This window comes from Camellia sinensis, chromosome 4, assembly GCF_055761805.1.
Source record: "Camellia sinensis isolate YWXY chromosome 4, ASM5576180v1, whole genome shotgun sequence".
In the NCBI taxonomy this organism is placed as follows: Eukaryota; Viridiplantae; Streptophyta; class Magnoliopsida; order Ericales; family Theaceae; genus Camellia; species Camellia sinensis.
This window is the reverse complement of record NC_138964.1, coordinates 176,238,837-176,259,494: the sequence shown is the minus strand read 5'-3', so window position 1 is coordinate 176,259,494 and position 20,658 is coordinate 176,238,837. Positions and strand designations below refer to the sequence as shown.

Below are 20,658 nucleotides of genomic sequence, written 5' to 3'. Positions count from 1 at the left end.
AACAGAATTCTAAGGTAAAAAAATTATAGAATGCAACAATTAATATCTGTGCCTCTAGACTATTCCAAAATTGAACGAGAATCTTCCACTGACTAGGATCCACCCTATCAGGACAATTTGCTAAGCGTTCTTCATTAGTTTTGTACTTGTTGAAGTGCTTTCTTTTCAGTTGGTCTTTCCAGTCTTTCAATTTCTTTCCAACTGACATCAAGCAATTATGCTTGAAAATATCTGGTGCATCAGTGTTTTCCTATATATATAACGAGATATCAAACAAATATATTTGTTAATTAAAGTATGAGTACGAGAATAAGATTTATATAGTACTTGCATTTTCATACCTTAACTTCCTGCCATATACGTTCTTTATAGGGGTTTAACTGTGGAGCTCTCCAATCATTGAAAGTTAATGGTGCAAAATTCCCATTCCGGGCTAGAATGCCTAACTGACTTTGTAATTTTGCAACTTCATCGCCAATAGGTTGATTCTCTTCATTTAATGTAACCATTAACTTTTGTCCCGTGCCCAATCTGGCAAAAGGACGACCAGGCCCTCTTGTCTGTCTAATTGCTGATTGACCCGTGCTGGTAGCTATTGAAACTTTTATAAAATAGGCATAAAAGAAAGCAAAAATTAAGTAAACATGTGAATTTCAGCTCAAGGTTCCAATTCATAGCGTAGCATGTAATGGTAATTGCTCTATATTTGATGGCTATTCAAATTAAATTACCTACTTCACTTGATGATTGCAATTCATGATTACTTTGTTGGGAAGAGCTCAAGGTTGGAGTCATATTGTTGCAAAGAGGTTGTAGTGGTTGCGACTGTGATTCTGACTGCGGTTGTGGCAGAGGCTGGGACTGAGGATGTGACTGATTAGTAGTGGATGCTAGTTGTGAAACATCAGCTATGGAGCCAGCTGTCCAACGGGGTTGCTTTCATTTCATAGTCACCTGGAAAAAAACGAAACAAAAAAGTATTTGAACACTTGTTACTTGGATGCAAGGATGTACAAATAAGTATGAAATTATGTATGCAAACTTATCTGTTACGAACTTAAGTATGAAATTATATATGCAAACTTATGCAAGGATGCAAGGTTGTAGTGCCTGCGGTTGTGGCTGTGATTGCTGCTGTGCCAGTTGTAGCTGCGACTGAGACTGTGGCTGATGCTGTGACTGATTAGTAGTAGGTGCTGGTTGTGAAACATTAGCCATGGAGCCAGCTGTCCAACATGGCTGCTTTCGTTTTGTAGTCATCTAAAAAAAAAAAAAAACACATTTGAATGCTTATTAGTTAGATGAAAGGATGTGCAAATAAATATGAAATTATATATGCAAAATTATGCAAGGATACAAGGTTGTAGTGCCTGCTGTTACGGCTGTGATTGTTGCTGTGATTGCAGCTGCGCCTGTTGTGGCTGAGACTGAGGCTATGGTTGATGTTGTGACTGATTAGTAGTAGGTGCTGGTTTTGAAACATTAGCCATGGAGCCAGCTGTCCAACAAGGCTGCTTTCGTTTCGTAGTCATCTAAAAAAAAAAAGAAAAAAAAAACACATTTGAATACTTATTAGTTAGATGCTAATGAATCTATGAACACTAACTAATGAATACAAATTACATAAAAAGTAAATAAGTCTCACTGCCTTACATGTGCTAACTTTTAGGATAACATAGAATCATGCACAAAAGAAGAACTGATAATCATTATCATAGTCGTCATCATCACTGTCACCACCATTAACATAAATATCATCACTGTCATCATCATAATCATCTTCTTTTTCATCACTATCATCGTCATAATCCTTCTCTTCACCACTATAATCTATAGTGGCATCATCACCACCATCAACAGTTGTTCCATTCACATTTGACCGAACCCAATCAACATTATCCTCCTGAATGTATGTTGGATCATCTAGATGTTGACTAGAATATGGCTCAACTTGCAGACATGTTATTGCATCTTCAAAAGATTCCCTCCCGCGCATATCATACAAATCCCTAGGTGTCATCTTCACAACTATATGCCAATCTTTCTCAATAGGGTCTTGAATATACCAAACTTGTTGTGCTTGGGATGCAAAGATGAATGGTTCATCTGACATTCAATTTTGTTGATACAAAAGATGCTTAAAATTCACAAGTGTGAACTTGAACTCATCTTGCCTCTTCCCCACATTGTTATCAACCCAATTACATTTGAATAACACAAACTTGAAGTCATTAGAATATCTCAACTCAATTCTATCAGTCAAAACCCCATAGAAAGTAACTTCTCCACTAATTGGTCGTCTATCTCTTGAACTTACATAACTTTGTGTATATGTAGTCAATGACACTCCACTGTTTTGAGTTTTTCTACTCTCCTCACGTTGTTTAGTGTGAAACCTAAACCCATTTATAATATACCCACTGTATCTTCTTGCCCAATTATCTGGTGCTACGAACAAAATTTTTACTTCATTTGAGATGTTTGCATTTTCAGTTTGTTGCAAGTGTTGAACCTACATTTTAATCCAATGTATTAGAAATCACATATCAGAGATACCATTATGTATACATATACCACTATTTTAATCCAATGTTTGCATGTATGACTTACGTGCTCTCTTAACCAAAGAGGAAATTGTTCGTTGTGCTTTCTCATAAGATCACGCTCACTTAAACGATGTCTATCAGCTTTAAGCACTTGAATGTGTTTCCTGCATGATTGAGAATAGGTATAGGATATTAAATATGTTATTTAATTGACTAGAAATTGAATATTTAATTTAGTAGATTTCTTACTCTCGGAATGGAGTGACTACATTAGAGTTGGCTAGCACATATCTATATGCTTGTTCCCATGTAGTTTTATCAAGTAGGAATAATTTCCCTTTCCCTTTCCCTAAAGAACTTCCCCTTTGTTCACCCTCATAATTTCGTATCGGCCGATTTAATTTTGTCTCAACATCATGCAAATATCGATTACAAAATGTTAAACACTCTTCTGCTAAATACCCTTCTGCAATGGAACCCTCTGGATGGGTTCAATTACGCACGTACTTTTTAAGTGTAAGCAAATACCTATGAAAAAATAAAATTTATTTAGTTAGAAGATAAGCTTGATCAGCGCACGTCATTTATATGTACCTAAAATTAAAAAATTAATGCATACCTCTCAATAGCATACATCCATCGATAATGCACTGGTCCAGCAAGTCTTGCCTCTTCCGCTAAATGAACAGGCAAATGCTCCATGATATCAAAGAAGGAAGGTGGAAAAATTTTCTCAAGATGGCAAAGAGTTAATCTAATTTTCTCTTCAAGATGACCACAATCATTTGGATGTATTGCTTTTAAACATAACTATCTAAAAAAAGTACCTAATTCAATCAAGGTTTCACAAACATTCTTAGGCAGTGTCCTTCTCACAGCTAGAGGCAACAATTGTTGCATTAGAATATGGCAATCATGGCTCTTAAGCCCTGAAATAGTTCTCTCTTTGAGTTGTACACGGTGTGAAATACTTGACGAGTATCCATTCGGGACTTTCACATTTTTTGGCACCTTGCAAAATATTTCTTTGTGCTCTTTATTCATTGTGAAACAAGCTGTAGGTAAAAAAACTTTACCATTTGGCCGTTGTTGAGGGTGAAAAGCTTTACGAAGTCCCATCTCTTGAAGGTCACGACGAGCTTTTAGACTATCCTTTGTTTTTCCCACAACATTCAATAGGGTCCAAAGTATATTTTCACACACATTTTTCTCAATGTGCATAACATTAAGATTGTGTCAAATTAAATTATCCTTCCAATATGGTAATTGAAAAAAAATAGTTTTCTTTCTCCAATTATATTCTTCCTTCAAGGTTTTATGAATGCCTCTCCCAACCTCAACAACTTTTCTTTTTTTAGACACACGTGTCTTTTCATTTCCATCACCCTTCCTATATTTATTTTCAATGAATTCTATTTGTTTGAAAATATCATCACCGGATAATTGAGGTGGCATTTTCTTTGTTTCAACACTTCCATCAAAACCTATTGCATCTTTCCAAAACTTATGCCCTTCATCTAAGAACCGCCTATGGCCCATATAACGATACTTTTGACTATGTTTTAACCATCTAGAATGGGTATCTTTATTACAAGATGGACAAGCCAATGCTTCTTTTGTACTCCATCCAGATAAATTAGCATATGCAGGAAAATCACTTATGGCCCACAACAAAGCTGCATGCATATGAAACATCTGGTTGCTTGATGCATCATAAGTAAGTATGCCATCAGTCCATAATTCCTTTAACCCGTCAATTAAAGATTGCAAATACACATCAATATCATTTCCAGGACCACGAGGCCCATCAATAAGCAAAGATAACATGAAATATGGTTGCTTCATGCATAACTAAGGAGGCAAGTTATATGACATCATCACAACAGGCCACGTGCTATGAGCAATGCTCATTGTCCTAAATGGGTTAAAACCATCAGATGCTAATCCAAGTCTAACATTTCGACTGTCACTAGCAAAATCTTGATTTTTTTCATCAAAAGTTTTCCATGCAAGTGAATCAGCTGGATGTCTCAACATCCCATCATCGGTGCGTTCATTTGCATGCCATGTCATGAGTGATGCTACTTTTGTTGACATGAATAGCCTTTGGAGCCTTGGCTTTAAAGGAAAATGCCTTACTTGTTTGGCAGGAATTTGTGTTACTTTAGTGGTTCCATCCTCTAAACAAAATTTCGATTCATTATATCTTGATCTCCCACAAATTTCACATTTATCAAGCATTTTTTTGTCTTTCCAAAACAGCATACAATCCTTAGGACAAGCATCATACTTTGTGTAACTAAAGCCTAAGGCTTCGTTGAACTTCTTTGCTTCATAGTATGAGTTCGGCAATGTTTCACCCTCGGGAAATGCCTCCTTCAACAACTCAAGCAACATATCAAATGATGTATCACTCCATCCATTAAGTACCCTTATGTGCAACAATCGAATAACAAAAGAAAGAGTTGTGAACCTCTTGCAACTTGGGTACAACTCACGTTGTGCATCTTCTAATAGTTTAAAGAATTTCTTTGTCTCTTCATTAGGCCCCAATCCCATATTTTCATGTATTTGATTTTCAGTAAAGACACCATCTTCCATTGGAACTCGAAATGTGTCATGTACCAAACCAATCATATCATCAATCACATCGAATTCTTGATTTTCATTTACTTCATTTCTACCACATGGAGCCAAGGCCTCACCATGAATTGTCCATCTTATGTAGTTAGTGTTTATGATGATATGCTCTCTTACGCCATTTCGTGTCTCATATCTAAGGTTGACACATTTCTTACACGGACAATATATCTTCGACTCTAAAGGCTTATTAGCATAAGCAAACTCAATAAACTTTTCAACCCCTTCCACATATGTAGGGTCTAACCTATTTTTTATACGAATCCAATCCTTATCCATACCAATTATCTTCAAGATTACCTGAAATTTTATATGTAAACATGCATATAACAAAGAAATTAAAAAGTATGAGTCAACATATACTTAGCATGATTATATACAATAAAGAAATTCAAAAAAAAAAAAAAAAGAAGAAGGTGCAAGTCTCTGAATATAAACATAGAGAATCATTTCCCTTAGTTAGTTGGACTGCCAAGTGTCTTCAAATAACTTATTTTGATACATATCAACACGAAAAGAAAGAATCTTAAATATAGGACAGTTGGCATCTTAGTTCCAAGAAGTCTTTGTTTAAGGACAAATTTTTTTTAAGGATTGTATGTTTAAGGACAAAATTTTTTCAATGTTTATGATACAATGTTTAAGGACAAAACAGCTGAATTCTGAATTTGTGGGAGATGTTTAAGAACAAAATTTGTTTAAGAAGTCCTTGAAAATTCTGTATACATAATTGTCCTTAAAAATTCTGAATTTTTTGAATTTTTAAAAACTTCTGTTTAAACATAATTTTTAAAATTCTGAATTTTCTAAAAACTTCTGTTTAATCATAAAATTCTGTATGCTGTTTAAAATTCAGAAGTTTATAAAATTATGATGCTGTTTTCAGAAAATTTATGAATTTTCTGAATTTTAAAACTTCTGTTTTAAAAATTCTGTATGCTGTTTTAAAATTCAAAATTTTAAATCTTCAGTTTCAGAAAATTCAGAAAATTAATCATAATGAAAATTCTGTATGCTATTTAAAAATTCTGAACTATCCTTAAAAATTCTATATTCTGTATACATGATGCAATCCTTGAAAATTCTGTATGTTGTTTTCAATGTTGTTTTGTCCTTAAAATTCTGCATCATACAACTAACTAATTATGCATCATCCTTAGGAACAAAGACTCCAAGAACTATTTTTTCGTGTACTGCAAACAGAATTTTTCCAAAAGCTTAGTCTTTTTTTAAGGAATTGTGTTATGATATCCACTACTTATTTGAGTACATGAAAAAACTACATGAACTGATATTACTCATTTTTAGTCTTTTGGTTAAATTTGGAGTTTCTAGCATCAACTATTGTAGCTAGGACTGTTATGAAGGCTTTTTGTGGCAATGCCTCTTGATAGTCATGTGAAATGTTTGTGATAGTAATCAGTGGCAGTTTTGAATTGCTATAGGAGTTTGAAAGTTTAAATCTTTAGATTGGTTTCTTATCAAAGTCTATTCAGATTTAAGATAAAGATGTTTATGGTTCTTTTCAAGGTTGGGACTGTCGTAAGCAAAAAGGACTGGAAAGTAAGATGGGTAGTCATTAGGAAGGTTTGAAATTCAAATTGTTGTGGGTGTGTGCAGGCAAGTTTTTTTGTTTTTGTTTTTTTGTGTGTGTGTGTGTGTGTGTGTGTGGAACATCCATTATGATTTGTCTCTAATTATTACTTGACAATACCTGATAGTTGGGTTTAGTGGAAACAAACTTATGTGCCTACTTATTTATTTATTATGGGTAATATCCAAAAAGATTTAAGTAAAGGTCATTGCATGTACATCTCTACATGGCAATAGTTACAAGTTGAAATATATGCAAGTCTACATATTACAATAGTTACAAGTTGAAATATATGCAAGTCTACATATTATAGACCTTAATAAATAATCCATTACCCTTCATATTACAAGTTTAACAAACACAAGACATAATAGACATTTCATCAAACAGGTAGTGAGTGCCACTAAAATTCAAAATTTGAACATACAAAAGCATAATAATTCTGAATTTCAATAACTAATAAAATGAGTTCAAGCATTTTTTTGATTAGCAAAAAGAACATTTAGTGAAATGGAGGTCTTTCTCAACTTGGGTTTTGCTCAAAACTCTCTAAAATTTCTTCAATGAAAGAGAGATCCAAACTGATGAGTGAGAGGGAAGGCTCTCTTGAAGGAGAGAGAGCCTGCATGTATATGCAAAAATCCCCAATTTTAGTGTCTCTAATCTGTGAACCCACACAAATCTCCTTGAAAAACTGTGTTTTGATTTATGGGTTTGTTTATTTTGGCTTCTTTAATCTTTGTTAACCTATATATATATATGTACGTATATATGTATATATGTATATGTATGTGTATCAAAACTAATAATAAGAGGGAGATTTAAGAAATGTATAGTTGATACTTGATTCCATTGAAACAAACCCTAAAGTGAAATTACCTTTCCTCTAATCATTGATAGCTTCATAGAAACACTATCAGCAAAGGTAGAATGGCAATAGAAAGAGAAGGAAAAGCATGGAAAAAGAAACCAATGGAGGCAACATGAAGCCAATAGGGGAATCAGAAGGTAGGCAAAGATCTCTTACCTCTAACGATGGTGCTACAGTGCGACAATGGTGCTTCGAACGACCTCTAATGCTGGTACGTCGTATGACCTTCAAACGACAACGGTGACTTTTCATTTCACTTTGCAACACCTCTCTTCCAGAAGTTAGAGATATAAGGGAAAAAAACTAATCAATTAGAAGAAATAGGTAAAATACGATGTCGTTTAACAATTAATTGAGGGAATCCAATTTTTTTTGAGAGGGAATTAGAAAAATGTGGACTACATTTACAGCAGTCTTCAAACAACTGCCATAAAAGACTGACCCTTCACTTTCACTCTGTTTTTTCATCATTAACACTCACATTTTATCGGCTGTTTTTCGTAACCGCCGTAAATACTAAAATTTTAGAGGCGGTATCTTTACCGCCATTTTAAGTATATTTTTAACGATAGTCTTGTTACCGTCGTGAATGAAACCGCCGTTAAAGATCAAATTTGGCATAGTGCCACTTTTGCTTTACTAGCCCAACCGAAGAATTGGGTTTCTCCCCATCATTTCGAAACAAAAGTATCAAAGCCACAAGAAATAGAATTAGAACTGTAAACAATACAGGCACTCGAAAACCCCTAATACCATTCATTGACCTTGATAATTTGTTTCCATGCCTAAACATTGCTGAGAAAATTGATCAGAAAGAGATAGTTGCGAAAACCTAGATCCAGATCAGATAGTAGTTTGAGAAAATTGTGTGTCGATTTCTGACCACACTGCCAAATTAGTACTTAGCTGGAGAGCACCGACAGAATAGATTAAGCCCGAACAACCTTAGACCCATAGGGGTGCCTCCCTTTATAGCCAACACAATCCTAGTCCTAATAGAAGCCTAGCTTTAATGGACTTATGATTACTGCTAATCTTGGACTCCCAGTAGGATTACGATAAACTCTCTAAGAGCCTTATCTTTACCCAAACTGAAGTCTTTTCCCAATCTAGGACTCTTGTCCCTTATCCGCTTATCCCGGATTTCGATTTCTTCGCAGATAACCTCGGCCTAGCCGATATCAACTCGGCGTCATAACTAGGACATGTGGCACCTTGGCTGGCACTTCGGTGACACCTCAGTCACGTGTTGTCATTCAAAAATTATGTCCCCACAACTGCCCCCTAGGTTCTATTCCTCAGCATCTTGAGGTAATGGAACCTATATCATTTCTTCCATTTAGCACGTCGGCTAAGCTCGCTTCATCATCTATTGCCGAAGTCAGAACTCGTCGACTCAATATGACCATGACCTATAGTCTACTTTCATCAATGCCTTAGAACCAACGACCAAGTTCGTTCAAGTTTTTCAGCCAAAACTGTCCCCCTACCCGAGGTATTTGCTTTATTGAATCAAGAACTCTAAGAGTTTCAGCACGCGTATGAGCTGGCACGCATAGTATTTCAGCCGTTTTTACCATGCATCTTTTCCCTACTCGACCGTACCTGATACGCCCCATCAAGTCACATCACTTTTACGTGCGCCGTCTGACAAGCACGTTGTCCAAGGCACCATAATTGCCATTTTGCCGCCATTTCATGCTTTTGATCAAAATCAACTCTCTTTCTGTCTTTTCACTTCTACATCTTCGTTCTTGTTCAAACTTTCTCTCTCAAATCCTCCATTGCTATTTTTGCAAAGCTTTCTGCAACCAGTTTCACTCTCTCCTTCCGATGAGGCTTTCGTTGCACTTCTTTGCTTACTGCCACCGTCTAACACCGGCGTACTTCACACCAGCCTTTTTGTAATCTAAACAATCATTCTTCAATGTTAGGTCGAAGTGTCTTCCTTCCTTTTCTGAATGCATTCTTTACTTTCTTCTTTCAACGTGGTTGTATGTGTCTTCTTTTTACTCTTGTATGATTCTATACTTAAAATAATTTGCATGTCTTCAAAATACATCTTAACTGTGCAATCTCCTTGGGGTGTAACACTTCGGTTATACCCACTAATCGGTTCATCTCAGCTTCGGCTTAACACTTGAAAATATTTTTTACAATATTTTCACAAATGTTATTTATAACTCGATACTTCACTTTTAGTAAGACTTCTGTCTTCAAGTTTCTTCCAAGTCTTGGCAACATGGTAATCTCGGCAAGTATGTGGATACTTCTTTCAACATAACCTTGGCTTAACTTGTAAATTTTTCTCAAAAATTTCAACAAGTGCTTAAGCCAATCTTCTTTTAATATAACCTCGGTTAACTTCAACTTGTAAACTTAAATTTCAACAAGCGTTAAGCGTGACCTCGGTTTAACTTCAACTTGTAAACTTAAATTTCAGCAAGCGTTAAACATGACCTCGGTTTAACTTCAACTTGTAAATTTCAATTTCAACAAGTGTTAAAAATGACCTCGGTTTAACTTCAACTTATAAATTTCAAATTTCAACAAGTGTTAAATATGATCTCGATTTAACTTCAGCTTGTAAATTTCAATTTCAACAAGTGTTAAAAATGATCTCGGTTTAACTTCAACTTATAAATTTCAAATTTCAACAAGTGTTAAATATGATCTCGATTTAACTTCAACTTGTAAATTTCAATTTCAAGAAGTGTTAAACATGACATCGGTTTAACTTCAACTTGTAAATTTCAAATTTCAACAAGTGTTAAATACGTCCTCGGTTTAACTTCAACTTGTAAATTTTAATTTCAACAAGTGTCTAAACCAATCCCAAGCATCATTCTTTTGCCCTTTGCCCCCTAATGTGAACTTAAGTTCCACTTGGGTTTTCATTAGGCACGTGGCTTTGACCTCGTCACCGACATAAGATTCGAACAAAGACTGGCCGAGGTTATCAACCTTGGTCTCTTTACTAAGGCACTTAGTTCCAATCTGTGTCTGATTTTGCCGATATGACAAGTCCAAGTTAACCCAACTTAGTTCAACTTTATTATATGCAAGTAAAGTTTCTACTCTGCCATATAATAAGTCTAAGTTATTCGTCATGTTTCAATCAGAAACATTGTCATAGGACTGGTCAGTCCTATCGCACAGATTTCAAAAATCAAACTAGCACTTTATTATTGCTTCAGCCGTTATGCCCCATTGTCGACAACCTTTTTCAGGCTGAGGTCCCTAACTTTGAACTCTCTTGGGCTGACCTTCTTGTTGTAAGCCCTAACAAGTTGTTGCTGGTATGCCCCTAGCCGAATTGATGTTCTATCGCACGTTGCAGGTAGATTTCAAAGCATTTTCATGCTTTTTTACATAGGCTTCAGCTTCCTTTTGCATGTAAGGCCAAAAGAATCCCTACGATATTGCTCTATGGGCAAGGGATCTGCCCCCTGCATGGCTTCCACATACTCCTTTGTGAACCTTATATAAAAATTCTTTAACTTAGGCCAAGCTCTTCTCTTCTCGGACTTAACCATCTAGGCCGAGATCTTGTCTTCTGGGATCTGGGATCCGAGATCTGGAATCCGGGATCTGCTCACTTGGGCTGAGCTCTTGTCTTCTCGTATCCAGTGTTATCTTGGCTTTGCTTCGGCGAACCATTTCTCTTTTCTTGTTTGGACGCCTTTGTCCCCAACGTGTCCTCCTCGGCTCTGGCATACTTTTCTATCCTGGCCATCAGCTCCTCCATGCTTTTTGACAATGTCTTTGCCAGTGATTTTCGAAGCAGGCAGTCATCCTTTAAGTCGTTTTTAAACGACACGACCGCCACCTCTTGGTTGCATCCTGGTATTCAGTTGAATACCTCATAATACCTTCTGGCATAGACCCTAAGGCTTTCATCCTCGTCAATCTTCAGGGCCATTAGGGCGTCCACCCTCAATGGCTGTAGCTTGTTTGTCACGAACTTGGCCCCAAACATCTCAACCAGGCCTTCCCAGGTTTTCATAGTTTCTTTCGGCAACTTGTGAAACCAGTCCAATGCAATTTCTCCGAAGGATGAGGGGAACACCTTGCAGAGCAACGGCTCGTTCCCGGTGTACAACGCCATCGAGTTCAGGTACAAGCCGACGTGAAAGTTGGGGTCCGACTTACCATCGTAGATCTGGAATCTCGGCATGCTAAACCTCTTTGGGGCTTCGAATTTGTCAAATTCTACCGAGAACGGCGTTCTCGGCTTGACCGGGGAGGTTATCTCGGCATCTTGTTGCTTCCTATGTAGGTGATCCCCCAGATCCTCTTTGGTCCGTCCAAGAGCTCGGCTATCTTCTGACTTCAGCCTTTTCGGTGCACTACTCGCAGTTTCATTATGGGTCCTTTTGGACTTCCCTCCATTGGTTGTGTCGAAGCACAACTCCTGCCCTGGAACATGCCGATGTTCTTTGGGGTCGGCTTCCTTGGTGCGATGCGTCCTTTTCGATTCTTCCCTTCTTGACTCTCTTCGCCCGACCTCTCTTGAAGGCCGGTGACAGTGTTTTTCGGTCCTGGTGTGCTGGGGGACTGTAGGGACTGTTTTCTGCCCCTCTTTTCAAGCATCCTCCTTTACTGCTGGAATCGGCGTATCTTGTAGTGGGAACGGTGGCTGCATGACGTTATTCTGCATCATGAAATTAACCACTGTTTGTAGGTCCGCCAATTTGTTCACCATGGCCTTTACCTCATCGTCCCTCCGTAGGCACCTTTCTTTCCATACCTGATGGTCGTCCTCGTTGTAATACCTGCTCCGGTCCATTTTCTTTGGTACGTCGCTCTCTTGGCCAACGTTCTTTCCGGCGTGATTCTTATCGTGAGTCTCTTTGTTATAATTGTTTTCTTCGACGTCAAGGTCTACAGGTTTCCCACTCCCATTAGGAGTGTCGTCCCTAACCTTCTCTTTTTGTCCATCGTTGGCCATCTATTCTTCTTTCTTTCCCACAGACAGCGCCAAATTGTGTGTGTCGATTTCTGACCACACTGCCAAATTAGTACTTAGCTGGAGAGCACCGGCAGAATAGATTAAGCCCGAACAACCTTAGACCCATGGGAGTGTCTCCCTTTTATAGCCAACACAATCCTAATCCCAATAGAAGCCGAGCTCTAATGGACTTAGGATTACTGCTAATCTTGGACTCCCAGTAGGATTACGATAAACTCTCTAAGAGTCTTATCTTTACCCAAACTGAAGTCTTCTCCCAATCTAGGACTCTTGTCCCTTATCCGCTTATCTCGGATTCCGGTTTCTTCACAGATAACCTTGGCCTAGCCGAGATCATCTCGGCGTCATGATTAGGACATGTGGCACCTTGGCTGGCACTTCGGTGACACCTCGACCACGTGTTGTCATTCAAAAATTATGTCTCCACAATATCCTAATTATGTATGATTTTTAACTTATTTCTCATTGCATTGTTTTATAAAATCGTATTTTCAAAATTCGATTTCAAAGAGTTGCGATATCTTAAAGTTGTCAAACTACTGGAATTTGATAACTTTATTAGCAATCATTTTGTTTGGTTTTGGTTTTGGTTTTTAGATTTTTTTTTTTACTAAGTTTTTTAATATTTTAAGTAATTTTTTTAATTTTTAAACATTTAAAAAGTATAATATTGATAAAAGTTTTTTTAAAAAAAGTCACTAAATATTAAAAATGTAAAAAAAAAAATACAAATTGTTAATCAGCTTGTTTGGTATCGTTTTTTTGAAAACAAATTTCAGAAAATTTTACTTTCTTATTTTCCGTATTTTTTTATTTTTACTGAATTGTTTTTAATATTTTTAGTAATTTTTTTAATTTTTAGACACACTTAACATAAATATACCAAAAAAGTAAAAAAATTGTAAAATTTTTTTAAAAAAAAATTCACTAAATACCAAAAATATAAAAAAAATTACTAGAATTCAGTACAATTTTTGTATTTTTATGTATTTATTAATTTTTTTAAATATTCTTTCACAATTTTTTTACTTTTTAGATACATCTAAGTAAGGTGCATCTAAAAAATTAAAAAAAAATGCTTAAAGTTTTAAAAATATTCACTAAAAACAAAAAAATACGAAAAATAAAAAACTCAATTTTCAAAAAATTTAATTCAGAAAACTCAAACCAAACACACTGATTTTCATTTTTTTATGTATTTATTAATTTTTTGAAATATTTTTTTATAAATATTTTATTATTTAAATATGTTTAAGGTATATTTAAAAAAATAAAAATATTATTTAAAATTTTAAAAAAATAAAAAAATAATTTAAAATTTTAAAAATATTTATTAAAAAATAAAAAAATAAAAAATTCAATTTAAAAATAATTGAACTACAGAGTTGAAATCAAATTCGATCGTTTAGATCTTGTTGTTTCACAAATATCAATAACTTAATTGCATGCTCTTGTTTCACAAATATCAATAACTTAATGAATAATGCTTGGGACCCCCTTTTGGGGGTCACCCCCTCACCCCCTTTGCCACGTGGCAGGGGATGATTGGTGGAGCAGGAAAAAAAAGAAAAAGAAAAAGAAAAGGTAACCAATGAGAGAGAGAGGGGGGTCAAAGGGGGTGGGGGGAAAAAGAGGGATGAATCATTACTCTAACTTAATTGTATGCTGTTTGAAAACTTTATTGAATTGTGTTCCAAAATCTTATTCTTCTGGAAGAATGGGAAACATGGCTGGGTTCTAAATTTTTGTATGCTCTTAAAATATGATTTTTTATTGGATAAATTAGAAAGATTTTCTTTGAGATTTGAAAAAAAAAATTACAATAAATTCTATAAGTTTGACGCAAGCCAAGGCATCTACATATTTGTTCCCTTCTCTGAGTGTGGCTAGTGGAACATTTGCATAAACTATGAAGTAATCTTGAATCTTTTATTAGTAGCCTGTGGGAAAATTTAGAATTGGCGCCATTTGAACTAGTGCTATTGCCATTTTAGAGTCTAATCTCGATCTAGATGATGCCTTTTCTGCAACATGGCCCAAATCCCACCTTTCGGGCTCGATCTAGATGACGCCTTTTCTGCAACATGGCCCAAATCCCACCTTCTGGGCTCGATTAATTACCCAAGTTTCCGCAATATCTTTCAAATGCAGTCTCGAGTCTCATTTTCCAATATTCGCTATAGCAGCTACCCCTGAGTAGGGATGGCAATTTGAACCCGGCCCGACAAGGACCCGATCTCGAATTAAGTGGTTATTTCTCGGAAAATATCCCTCACGGGCCGAAGATGGTATTAAAAAATAAATCCCCGATGATATTCAGGCTGGGGACGGGGATACATATTTCAACTCCGACCCCGGCCCCGACCCCGCCCCGTTTGTCCCCCGAAGTGCACCTCAAGAATTTACACATTTGCCGACCACTTTTGCCGACCAAAAAATTTTGGTCGCAAAAAAATGACATTTGGCCACCAAATATTAATTAGTCGTGAATGACCATTATTTTTGGCGACCAAATATTATTGGTCGCAGAAGGTTATATTTTGGCGACCAAAAAATGAGTTGGTCGCAGAAAGTGGTATACTTTTGCCGACCAACTACAAATTTGGTCGTGGAAGGTCACATATTTTTTGGCGATCAAAAATTTGATCGCCAAAAACTTTTTTTCAGCAACTAAAAAAAATTAGTCGCCAAATTAGTACTTTTAGCGATAAATATTTTAGTCGTCGTTGATTGAGATTTGGCGACTAAAAAAATTTGTCGGCGAAGGTACCTTTTTTGCGACTGATATGATCTTTTGGTCGCCAAAAATTTGGGAGGGAAATTTGAAACGTAGAAGACAAACAAATAAAAATATTCGCTTGCTCTCCCTCTCCCTCTCTCTCACCGTTGCCCTTCTTTGTTTCTCTCTTTGCTCACTGTCTATTTCTCTTTCTCTTTGACATTCACATAAACACAAACCCTAGGCCACCATTCAAAATCACTATAGTACAAGAATTCAACAATACTCAACCTTTGCCCTCGGTCTCTCTCCCTTTCTCTCTCTCTCTCTCTCTCTCTCTCTATATATATATATATATATAATGCGGCGAATTTTAGTACGGAGAGAGAGATTTGAGCTCTGATGAATTGATTCCTTTTCTGGTTTGATTCTTCTTCTTCAACATAGCTTTGATTCTTCTTCTTCTTCTTCTTCTTCAACATAGCTTCGACTTGCAGCTCTAACAGGTTAGTTCCGACTTTTCTTCTTCTTCTTCTTCTCTATTTTTCGATCCTTCTATGTGTGTAACAGAGGAGACCAAACAAAGAGGAAGATATCAGACCTAGACAGTCAAATTGAGCGGCTGAAGAAGTGCGAGCCTTTGAAAGAGTCCGAAGTCAAGTCCCTTTGCCTGAAAGCCATGGAAATCCTCGTCGAAGAGAGCAATGTTCAAAGGGTCGACACACCTGTCACTGTAAGTGATCAAAAACATGCTCTTTTTTATACTCTGCTCGTGTATATACGTTAATTGCCCTTAAATCTTAATTGGGTTTTGTTCTGTTTGGCTTATTGCAGTTGAGCTATTAGTGATTTAGTATTTAACCGTTTGATTTGTGTTGATTATGTTTTCGGAATCGATCAAGATTTATGCATTAATTTTGGAGATTTTTGTTAAGAACTTAATAAAAAGAAAAGAAAAGAAAGAATTTGAGGTTTTATGAGATTGGGAATTGGGTTTCTGTAAAATATCATTTTCTTGAAAATGTGGTAGTTGAAACCCTCCTCCCCCAATCCTCCGGAGCAACTTGTTTAGCGGGGAATGGGTGTTTGAAAATGCAGAATATCTTTTTGATGGGGCTGACATTTATTTGGACTTAAATGAACTGCAAGAATACACAGGCTATTTGGTTATAACTTATAATTGTTTCAAATCAAGTGCAATTTATATACTTGTAATTTGATAATATTGCTACAAAGTTTGGTTTTCATTATTTATTTATTTATTATTATTTTCATTATTGAGTTCAAGTATGTGTTGTTGATGAATTTCACTTATCTTTCTTCATTTTTTTAGTTTTATTTATTAATCTAACATTGTGGTACGAATTACTTTTGACAAATTTGGTCAGATTTGTTAAGTTGAACCAAGTCCTACTGGATGAATCAGTATTGAAACTGAAGCTGGTGATCTATTCTACCAGTTTTTTTTTTCCTTGCAGGTTACATACACCAGTATAATTCATTGGATTCATGAGTCCTTACATTTGATACCTCATTTGGCCTTATAAAATGGGTTTTATGATAGTGTTTTACATAACTGAACAGATTTTGTTGATTTTACAAATAGGTTTGGAAAATGAGATTTACAAAACCAAATCAAGCAAGACCAGTGGGATTAGAAACTAGACTCAATAGTAGGTTAAACCTGTTGAGTTTCATAATTTTTTGGGTTTGTGGTTTAAGAGATAATGATTTTTGCAGTTCACCCATTTGTTCTGTCTTTTTGTCAAAAATGAGTTCCATGTATTGTTTAGATCATAACTCCACTTACACACAATCTGACTTGTTGCGACTAGCGGCATTTGAAAATAGACTTAATAAAGAACACTTCGACCAAATTTCATGATCTTTGAGTAAGTAGATTAAGAGATGTGCATTCTCAAAGTTGATGGTTCTGGAGCAGGTGTTGTCAACACAGCACTCTAATAATAAATTAAAGCTAATTTTGACCCTATGCCTTAATCCTTAACCTGGCATGGTGGTACACAGATTACTCAGTGTGTGTGAAACACTTGACTTTTCGTTTTAAATTTTAAATGTAAATTATAATAGGCATGTTTGATCAACACGTAATTGTTAATTAAAGGTGTCTGTTAACGCCAAGGGTTTGGCCTGATGGATGAGGCATGAACTTGGTAAACTCTGATAGAAAGTGAACCTATTAGTAAACTTTGATTGAGTGGGAGCAAATATTGTTTTAAAGAAAGTGATTTATTGTGCTTCAAAGCCTTCTGTTAACAGATTTTCTTTTAAACGTTTGGTTTAACTGATGATATCACTTTCCAGCCAACGCCTGTATTGTTGGGATCAAACCCAAGTACATTTTGTTTTTGGATCCTGCAACATATTTCTGCCTTGTTTAACAGATCATTTTACTATGGCTGACTATTGTACATTGCAAGGTTACATCTCCCATGATTAATTCTTTCCGAAATTATATATTGGTGTAGTGAGCTAATTTTGAATTTTATTTTAATGTGAATTGCAAAAGCAACACCTAAGACAATGGGGGTAAAAGGTCTTGCCCTTTATCACTTGAAATCACATCTTCAGGTTTGTTGTTTCCAATTTTTTTGTATGCATATAATTTGATATTGTTCTCTAGTTTTGTTTGTTTGACATGCTCAAATGTCAAACCTCTTTCCCATGACCCTACCTATTCACAAGCACAAAGGAAAATATAAGAAAAAGAAAAGACTCCTTGAGCTTTCCTGCTGGAAGGGGTTGAACATTTGAATACCAATTTGAACCATTCTTTTTCAGTTTCATTCTGTTGATTTGTTACTAGCTTTGCTCATTTGCTGACTCTATAGATAACAATCTTTAATGTATTCACAGGCATAGTATTTGGTGTCTCATTTTTGCAGAAATGTCGTTTGGGGAAGCAATCTTGCAAGGAGTTACCTGACAGCTCTAAAGATGGTATCAACCTTGTTCTCACTATAATGCTTAGTAGTTTGTACATTGCGTTATTGACAAACCATATGAAATTTAGCCCATCCACTACATTTGTATGTTGAATTTAAGGTGATCTTCAAATCAAGCTAATAAAAATAAGTTAGAACTACTTGAAAATTTAAATGCACACAAATGTGAGAACTTTTTGTCCTTTGGTATTAGGCATCCTTATTTCCATTAAGTTCATATATTGAAGGTCTGGTTTTGGGGTGTGTGTGGTTTATGTGGGATATGAGGGAGCATATCGTTGAAGGGAGGGAGCAGATGAATATCTGATGCATCAGGGAGTGAAAACGATGGATGTTTCATGACATTAGTATTAGTAATTGAAATTCGTATTGATTCATTGGTATTGTGTAATTGGAATTACAGCGTCTTGCATTGCTGAGAGTCAAGACACTGGTTCATGTACAGCATCATCGTCAAAACTAGCTCAAGATTTAAATGAGTATGTTACACACTTTTTCCTTCTTTTTTAATTTTTATTTTTAGCAAGTCTGAGACACATAAGCACTGAAGCCGAGCAGCACAGATTTAAACTAGCTCACTGTAATACCTGTATATAAACCTAAATTGACCTTCTGGTAACTAGTTTTGAGCTAAACAAAGCAGTACAGATATACTGTTGTCAATACGTGGTGATGGCAAGTACTTGGAATGCTTCAATTTACAGTAGCTCTGTCCCCTGCCTTTGTAATTTTTATTTATTTATTTATTTTAATTTGGGCAAGATGTGTTTGAATTTCATGGCACATTGTTTTTCATATAATTTGATTAATCCATGAAAGCCTTGCCCCCCAAATCCCTTATTAGATCATGAAGAAAGCTGAAGTATTTTTATTTCTTTTCAAATTGGAGTATTGTGACATTGTTTGATTGAGCAAACCAAATAGGATGTGCTGTGAATTGAACATTTGGGTTCATGCCTTGTCTTTCAGGAGGTAATGATGCTTCTCACTCAGCTGAAGCTACAGCTCGCAGAGGATCAAGTAGTTTTGCTCGCCCTGACGTTGTATTGTGTTGTGTTGTTAATGAATGTTAATGCTTCAATTTAGAGTTGTATTGTGTCGAATGTTAATGAATTATGTATTGTGTCGAATGTTAATGATTCAGTTAATTTGAATGATGCTTTAAAATTATAGGTTTATTATGGATTGAATGAATTATTAGGAATTACAGGTGTATTGTTTTCCTGCTTTGGCGACCAATTTATTAGTCGCGACAAATAAATAATTTTTTTTCGCAAAAAATGACAATTGCTGACCAAGAGTTTTGGTCGCAAAAAATACATCTATTGCCGACCAAAACAGCTCTTGGTCGTGGAAACTCACTTTTGCCGACTTGGTCTTTTTGGTCGTGAAATGTGATAATTGGCGACCAAACTTTTTGGTCGCAAAATGTGATAATTGGCGACCAAACTTTTTGGTCGCGAAATGTGACAATTGGCGACTAAGAAATTTGGTCGGGAAAATATCACTTTTCGCGACCAAAGTGTTTTAGCGACAAAATGAATTAGTCGCGGTAATTAAATATTTAGCGACCAAAAATTTAGTTGGCAAATCTAACTTTTGCTGACCAACCAAAATATTGGTCGCGAATTACTTTTACCGACCCTCAATTGGCGACCAAAGTAGCGACCAAAAAATTTAGTCGCAGATAACTTTTGCCGACCAAAAATAAACTTTTAGCGACCAATTTTTTTGTTGCCAATAGTGTTAATTCTTGTAGTGGTATTATATATATATATACTTTTTTATTCAATGTTGCTCTCTCCCTCTCTTTCATCATCATCTTTCATTATATATATATATATATATTTACTTTTTGATTCAATGTTCCTGTCTCTCTCTCTTTCATCATTATCTTTTATTATATATATATACTTTTTTGATTCAATGTTCCTCTATCTCTCTCTCTTTCATCATCATCTTTTATTTATTTGTATCTACTCTCACTCTCTCTCTATCTTCCTCAGAACTCTCTCAGACCTCAAACCAACGTTGATCTAAGCAGAGAAGGAATAAACCAGGGAGATGGAGTCCACCACCGCCTCCGCCATTCCACCTCCGCCATTCTACCTCCGCCTCTGCCATTCGACGACGAGAGTCGATCGCAGCTCATCTCCTCTCCCTCCCTCACCGCTGCTCCACCACCGTCTCTTCCATTCCACTACCACCTCACCATTGCAGATCTATTTCTCTCTTTCTCTTTCTCGCCATTTTAAATGGCAGATCTGAAGCTTTTTTTACATATCAGATCAGATTTGGAGTTTTTGTTGTTGTTGAATATTAAATCTATGGTTGTATTGAATATCAAATA

General features: G+C 35.9%; 2 protein-coding genes and 1 long non-coding RNA gene across 3 annotated transcripts; 1 reads left to right on the top strand and 2 right to left on the bottom strand.

Moving 5' to 3' along the window:
- Positions 1–1,681: 1,681 nt before the first annotated feature.
- On the bottom strand, positions 1,682–4,391 carry LOC145824252 (uncharacterized). Its single transcript, XM_082923876.1, has 6 exons — positions 3,882–4,391; positions 3,374–3,698; positions 3,166–3,223; positions 2,611–2,710; positions 2,206–2,512; positions 1,682–2,106 (listed from the first exon to the last, which is right to left on the bottom strand). Exons 1-6 carry the CDS (start codon positions 4,389–4,391, stop codon positions 1,682–1,684), a joined length of 1,725 nt encoding a protein of 574 aa, XP_082780002.1.
- Positions 4,392–4,397: 6 nt separating this feature from the next.
- On the bottom strand, positions 4,398–12,602 carry LOC145824251 (uncharacterized). The gene is made up of 2 exons (XM_082923875.1): positions 12,402–12,602; positions 4,398–5,486 (listed from the first exon to the last, which is right to left on the bottom strand). The coding sequence occupies exons 1-2, from the start codon at positions 12,600–12,602 to the stop codon at positions 4,398–4,400; spliced, it is 1,290 nt and encodes a 429-aa protein (XP_082780001.1).
- A 4,972-nt stretch (positions 12,603–17,574) lies between these two features.
- Positions 17,575–19,438, top strand: LOC145789706 (uncharacterized). The gene is made up of 4 exons (XR_014327939.1): positions 17,575–17,934; positions 18,220–18,303; positions 18,712–18,787; positions 19,278–19,438. It is a non-coding gene; the product is annotated as an uncharacterized LOC145789706 (long non-coding RNA).
- Positions 19,439–20,658: the final 1,220 nt, after the last annotated feature.